The 7,272-nt window shown below is 41.1% G+C and overlaps 1 protein-coding gene across 1 annotated transcript; it reads right to left on the bottom strand.

Moving 5' to 3' along the window:
• Positions 1–699: 699 nt before the first annotated feature.
• On the bottom strand, positions 700–4,305 carry LOC126632382 (cytochrome b561, DM13 and DOMON domain-containing protein At5g54830-like). Its single transcript, XM_050302766.1, has one exon. It carries the CDS (start codon positions 3,901–3,903, stop codon positions 1,174–1,176), a length of 2,730 nt encoding a protein of 909 aa, XP_050158723.1. The 5' UTR covers positions 3,904–4,305; the 3' UTR covers positions 700–1,173.
• Between the last annotated feature and the right edge of the window lie 2,967 nt (positions 4,306–7,272).

Here is a 7,272-nt window from a genome sequence, read left to right as displayed (position 1 = left end):
AAGTGATATTGATTGGGTTACAAAATTTTATATTTATATTTACAGAGGAGACGACAATGAGAAAGCAAAAACATAAATAGTCAAAATATTTGCAAGTGCCCTTTACTACAATGGTGAAAAGAAGTTGAGCCCTTGCATAACGAAGCAGGGTTCGAACTCCATCGTAACTAATCTTACATCTAATTTAACAAAATTTATCCTTTGACCAAAAAAAAAAAAAAGTGAAAATCGTGGGTAAATTTAAGCACTTAAGTTAGTCTAAGTGGTGATAGAGGAGAGGGGTTTCGATAATTCCATTGTTCGATTCTATGTAACGTAACTCGTAAGGACGGAATCACCCTTTGGACCAGGGTCGACTCCGACCCAATGCAAAATTTGGATTAGATTCGCTCGGTCTGCACCTTAACAACTCTCAAGGCAAAGCTAAGTCACTCGTCCAAACATCAAATGATTTACAAATTTGATTTAAAAAGTTAGCCTGTCTAGCATTACTCGTCTCGAAAATCTATTAAAAGACACATTTCAACAAGGGGTGGAATCAGTTAGGTTACGGTATTTCGGTTTCGGTCCAAAAAATTCCACCCCTTTTCAACCAAAGTAGAATCAAGTTAAGCAGATCGAATCATACACTAAAAATGCACAACAGAAAAATTTCAAATGTAGCAGAATCATGTCCGGCAAAAGAAACAAACTCAAACGTAAGACAAAGGAAACAACATAAGATGAAAAACATCTGATGTATGTTGGAATTATAGACTTAAAAGTGAAAAACGTTAGTCGAACCATACTTTACAAGAAAAAAAAATATATATCGCTTCCATTTTTCCTAAAGCAACTCTTCTTTGTTCTTTCAAAAGCATGAAATATACTATCACAAATCTACACTAGAAGTTCTAAGCTAATGTCCGCCGCAACCCGACTCTGCTCTTGTTTGATAAGAAGGCAACATAATAAAATGATAGGTATGATATATAACCTTCTACTAAGTAAAAGATGTATCAAGTATACAAACCGCATGCCATGGGGTGAATATCCTTCTTCGGGATGAATGCTTGCAGCCGAATAAGGTGATCAGCACGAAAACAGGCCTTCGATTCCCCATATGATGTGAGAACACTCTCAAAATTGGTGAAAAGGAGTAATTCTTATCAAAGAACAACACTATCTACCTATCTATCTGTTCAGAGGCTCTAATTGAACTTCCATTCTTCCTGACGTTTGCGATTCTTTCTCTGAGTGTATTCCGTTCGGGCTCAACAGATCAACAGAGTCATCTTCCTCAAGGTTCCCCAGCACCCAATTGCTTCTTCCAAAACTCCTATCCCTCCTTTGTTGTTTTTCACGGTATTCCAGATACAAAACGATCAATGCACCCATCAAGAACCAAATTATCAAAGCCCAAGTAAGCCCGTGAACATTTTCAGCGTCATATCTATCTCCTAAATGCTTCATTCCACTGAAAAGTGCGGCAATTCCTAAAACAAAGGCGCATCTCCCACCGATCACATGAAAGTACTCCCAGAGAATCCTTTTAGAGGAAACCTCCTCTCCATGAGCCGGTCTTTTGGGCCTTACGTATGCATTCACAGGTTGTATACAGACCAAAAACAACGCAGCCATCCCAAACTTAACATGTAATGAGCTGACAAAGAAACCCCTAAGCTCAGCAACAGCAAAGAGAACAGCAAGTAGGATGATTGCCAAACCTGAGTACTGCAAGTAAACATGAAGCTTGAACCAACCATCACCCTTAACATGTTTTAAGTATCTAGCCGACAGTATTCCACCAGGAAGCAAGATACCCCAAGCGAGAAACATCATAAATCCATGTACAGCTAATACCGGCTGTAAATCCTGCTCTGCCTCTGCAGAACCACGCATAAGCAGCACCCTAATAGGCCTACTGCTCGTAACAAAATGCATGTTTTGTTCACTTAGATTCTCATCTGTCCATGCAGTACCCATTGCCCAAACAACTTTAAGCGGAGTAGTGGGATCAATTATGTTTTTACACTCCGGTTTATCACTCTTACCACACGACGGTTTCAAAGGACGACTGAACTCGAATGTAATGATGCCATTTTCTGACTTGCACCTCACATAAGTCAAATTCTCAGTTGTTGGATGTATACTCGAAGCATCCCTTCCATCAATCCAGTAAGTGTTTACCCGCCCTTTACCAATATTATCAATCCAACCCACATAGGAATAGCTGTTCACCATTCCTCTGCCAAACCCTATTGCCAAAAAACCGCTCTTCTTCTCACCACGAACTGCAATAGATATTGAGTGTTCTGACAATGTCCAAAACAAGGTAACTTGCTGATCATCCAAAACGACACTGTTATTATACATATCAGGCAGACCTCCGTCAACCACCTGCACTTTCCAACCCATTTTCCGCTCGTAAAGAGATTGATAGTATACTTGGTCCGGGGTATTCCTATCTGGTGCCCAAACCAATTCCATAGGTTTGGCTTGAACTCCTTGAGCTTCAGGCCCTCCTGCATAAATAGTCTCGGTAGAATTCCTTAGTGTAGCATTCCCACCAAGCGGGTCGGAAGTGATGTACATCGCGACATCATGCCCTGCTTGTATTGAAAACTTGACGGGCACCCCTCTTTCCACTCTCAACATCGGAGCCTCTTTCTTGTTAATGTACAAAACCTTCGAAGGGTTTGGCGGGTCTGGATAATGTAATGCTGGGTCAGAAGTAACTACGAGCGGGGCCTTGGCATCGGCGATAATCAGATGCTGATCCTCCTTTTCATCTGCATCTAAAGGACCCAAACAGTCATTCACATTTTCAGAAACATTGAGCACCAAATGACCGAAAACCACACTCTTCGGTCCACCATGGTTCTGGGGAAGATAATACGGCTGAAGAAGATCTGGTGGCCTAATCGGCCCTAATGCCCAAATGACCTTCATCTTCTCCGTATAATTCACCGCCAAATCGTACTTCTTGTCATTGGAAACCAACGGCCTCTGGTACCTAATAAACGACACGGCATCCCTCCTCTGCCCGTAAACCAATTTGGTATTGTTCACCTCGCCACCATTCGGGCCGGACCCTTCGTATCTGGTATCGGGGCAAACCCCCTTCACCTCGCCGTCCTTGTACAAGGTGCACTCACTGTACTTTGTGATGTAAAAATCGTTCACAAACGCCATGCCATCCTCTTTGAACCCCGCGACGGCGACATCAGCTCCGAGCATGAGCTCGGAAGTCGAATTCGGGTTGGCCCACCCGAAAGCCATGTAATTCATGGTCCCGGTGGCGGCCTCCAATCCGACATCGATCAGATTCTCCTCAGCACTCAACGTCCATCGAACCCTATAATTCTTCGACAAAACCTTGCAATTTTCCAGCATAGTCGGCTCGGTATGAACCCGAACCCGACCCGTTCCGTTCCCTGAATCGGTTCCACTCGACGGCGACGGGGAAGGAGCCGAACCAGACGACCCGTTTTTGAAATCCCCGAGAATTACGTGCCCGAAGTCGGAGGCGGTGGGGAGGTCCCACACGGCGAGGACTTGGATCTGATCCCAGGTGACATTGTCCTTCAAGCGCACGATAAAGCTGTCGCTTTTGTACGTCTCGTTGAGCTTCTGATCGGAGACGACGAAGCCGGCGGTCAAATTAGTAAAATCGGGGCCGGCGGCGGCCCACCAGTGGACGTCGGAGCCAGGGAGCATGTCGAAATCGGAGACCTTGAAGGAGCAATCATCGATTATCCGAATCGATCCGCGGAGCTGGTGCTGGAGCATTTTGAATTCGGATTCGGAGTTGACAAGGGGGCTGGTTTTGGGGCAATCGGAACTGACCGGATCGGCATGGCAGAGTATGAGGAGGAGGAGGAGGACGGAGAGAAACCTTAGGAAATTGGGTTTGCGAGGCATGAGGGGTGCGAGATCCGGATCTGATCGGATCTTTGATGGGTTCGTGGGTTTTGGATCCGAATCACTGGTTGTATTATGTAATGCGTATTCTCAAAATTGAAATTAGAGAGAGGGGAGAGGAAATGATAAAATCACCTGGTGGTGCACGGAGGTGATGCTCGCCGTCGATAAGCTCTGCTGTGTGCTTTGGGAGGAGAGAGAGAGAGGGAGAGAGAGAGGAGAGAGGAAGATGGGGTGACGGAGAAGGAAGAGGTGACCGAGATCGACGCGCTTCCAACTTTTTGAAAAAGCGGTTCGCCACGTTCTCTCAGTCCGGGGTTCGATTGGAATTTTTGGATTTTGGGGAAGAACAATTTTGATTTCAATCTTTTTTTATTGGGATTTTTTAAGTTCGATTTCAATTTTCAAGGAGCAATTTTTTAGTTTCTTATTATTTTTGTTTTTGGATTCAAAAACAGTGTTTGTCTCGTTTTTTAAATTTCTGTTTTGCGTATTTTATGGTAATGTTTGGTATTTACCAACAAGATATTCTCCAGATTTTTTAGTGAGGATCTTAGAAATTTGTAAATTGTATCAGTTCATTATATATCGTGCGGTCAGTTTTTGTCAATTACTGTTTATATTTAATTTAAAATAAAAATATTTAAAATCATTTATGACTACACGATGTATGATAAACGGACAGGATTGACGGATTCCTAAGATCCTCACAAAGAGAATCCAACGATGATCCGGATTCTGGTATTTATCTTGTTCTTACCTGAAGTCAACCTACGCCGGCATCAAATTTAATTCGAGAGGGAATCTTTGTAACAGTTTTGAAGAAGTATAGGAAATGGAAAAACTAATTTTCAACAATATAAAACCTAATTATTTATGGCGATGGTTACCTTCCCTTACAGCTAAAATGTTGTTCAAATATGCAATTGCGTCAAATATCACAATTAAATTATTAATTGACGTGATATAATATGTGTTTATCACATGAAATAATATTAATACGTAAAAGATTTTATGTGTGTTTCACATCTTGTACCTAAGATAAAATGCGATAAGACTAACATTAGATCTGACATCTAAGTGCCAGATTGTAGAATGTTTCCATAAAATATGATATAACTAGCATTATTACATACTACTAACGAAATGTGAAAAGGTAGTCTTGTTGATACATACAAAGTCCTGAAATCTCGAGTTGTTTGGAAATTTGGAAGTTAAGATGCCAATCTTAGGCATGAAAATAAAAATCTTCCTTGAAAATGCAGCAATAATATCAACTCAAACACCCTGCAATTACTTAGGGATCATTTAGATGTGCTTTTAAAAATGTTTGAAAACGTTTTTGGTTAAATTGATTTTAAGTTCCAAAAAACATCAGATATGTGTTTCTTACAGGAAGCCCTTAAAATGCTTTTAGAGAATCCACCTGGATTTTTACTAAATATTGATGTCAAAAACATTTTCACTAAAAGCGTTTTCAGTCCTTTTAAAAGCACGTCCAAACGAACCTATAGATGACAAGAAAGATCTAGTAAAAAATAACACCGCCGACGCCGAGAGTCGATGTTCGAGCCAGCTCCTTTCGCAAGCATGCTGTTTCTGCAGGCTTCTTCCCATTCCTACGCACTGTCACTAACACTAAACAAAAATGACATGCATGAAACGAAATGGCTTGACAAAACAATCTTCGGCAAATGAAAGGAAAGAATCTCCAACTACAAAACAACAACACTGTGTACGATAAACATCGCTTAGACAAGAACCCCGAATGCTGATGCAGAAGCAGCAGAACTAGTGACGAAGAACCCCAAACGCTGATGCAGAAGCAGCAGAACCAGTGATGATTGATCGAAAAACAACATGTTGTGTATGTGTAAGCTGTTGGAAAATATTAGGATTTTAGTTTATTTGAATATTTGGTTTTCTGGGCTTAGCCTGTTAACATTAGGGTTTCGGTTTCTTACCTTTTTAGGTTAGAGTTAGTTTATTATAAATAGCATGCTTGTTATTTAGTTTAGAACAAGTTATTCACAATGTAGTCTCTTAGGGTTTTGTAGCCGTGACGGCATTCTCAATTAGTTTAATAACATTCCTATTATTTTCTTAATCTTGTTCGTTGCGCACTCTGATATTCAACTTGGTATTAGAGCATGTTAAATATTTCGAGAATTAATCTGTTTTGGGGTTGATATCGATTTGTTTGTCTATCTGTTTGTTCAGTATCAGTTTTGTCTTTAGTTAAGGTTTTGTTGTTTGAATCTGTTTGCTCGGGAGCCACTCAACATTGAACCTATAACCGAAACCTGCACTGAAACCCATTCCCCATCCAGTCGCCTTCTACTCGCTTGAACTACCAACACCACCTCGTGCAAATTCTACCACCACTTTCTGCCTCGCCATCCAAACCCACACTGAACCAAGATCTGTTCATTGCTGCACCAGCCTACACAGACCTAAGCGCGCCACCAGTTCTCGGCAACATGAACCCAGCACTCGCAGCGTACCGTCTTGCACAACACACCCTACCAGAATCTGCACCACTACCCTGTCTTCACATTGTACCCACATCTCCTTCTATACCTAACCAGAATTTGCCATCGCTACTGCACTTGTTCGTCTAGAAGAAAGGAATAAGGAAATAAGGAAACAGAAGCCAAAAAAAAAAAATAGAGAAGAAAAAAAAATTGTTTGAGGTTTTGGCCCACACGGGCAAAGTGGAAAAATGGGTTGTGGGCTGTTTGCCGCCCATTTCTTGGTTGATGTCTTTGAGGCCCACACGAGTTGTTGGTCTATTTGGAATTGTTTTGTTCGTTTGTTGGTACAATTGAGATATAGAAATCTCGTCCGTTTAGTGACGGATTCTTTCTATACTCTCAACTCTAGCCAGTTTGCCAGCCAGAATCAAGAATCAAGAATCAAGAACCAGTTTGTCAGTCAAGTCAAGTTTGCATGCCTGCCAGTTCACTTAACAGAGCTAGTCCGCATTTGCTTGTTTGCAAACCCATGTCGTATACCGCCATAAGTTAGACCAGGGGTGTTGGAAAATATTGGGATTTTAGTTTATTTGAATATTTGATTTTCTGGGCTTAGCCCGTTAACATTAGAGTTTCGGTTTCTTACCTTTTTAAGTTAGAGTTAGTTTATTATAAGTAGCATGCTTGTTATTCAGTTTATAACAAGCTATTCACAATGTAGTCTCTTAAGGTTTTGTAGCCGTTCCGGTATTCTCAATTAGTTTATTAATATTCCTATTATTTTGTTAATCTTGTTCGTTGCGCTATCTGATATTATCTGATATTCAACTAACCAAAGAACTGCAACTTTCATACAATATGTTACGATGGAGCTCGAAAGTAAATGTAGCGAGGA

The sequence above is a fragment of the Malus sylvestris genome, chromosome 8, assembly GCF_916048215.2.
Source record: "Malus sylvestris chromosome 8, drMalSylv7.2, whole genome shotgun sequence".
Classification (NCBI taxonomy): Eukaryota; Viridiplantae; Streptophyta; class Magnoliopsida; order Rosales; family Rosaceae; genus Malus; species Malus sylvestris.
This window is presented reverse-complemented; position numbering and strand designations above follow the sequence as displayed.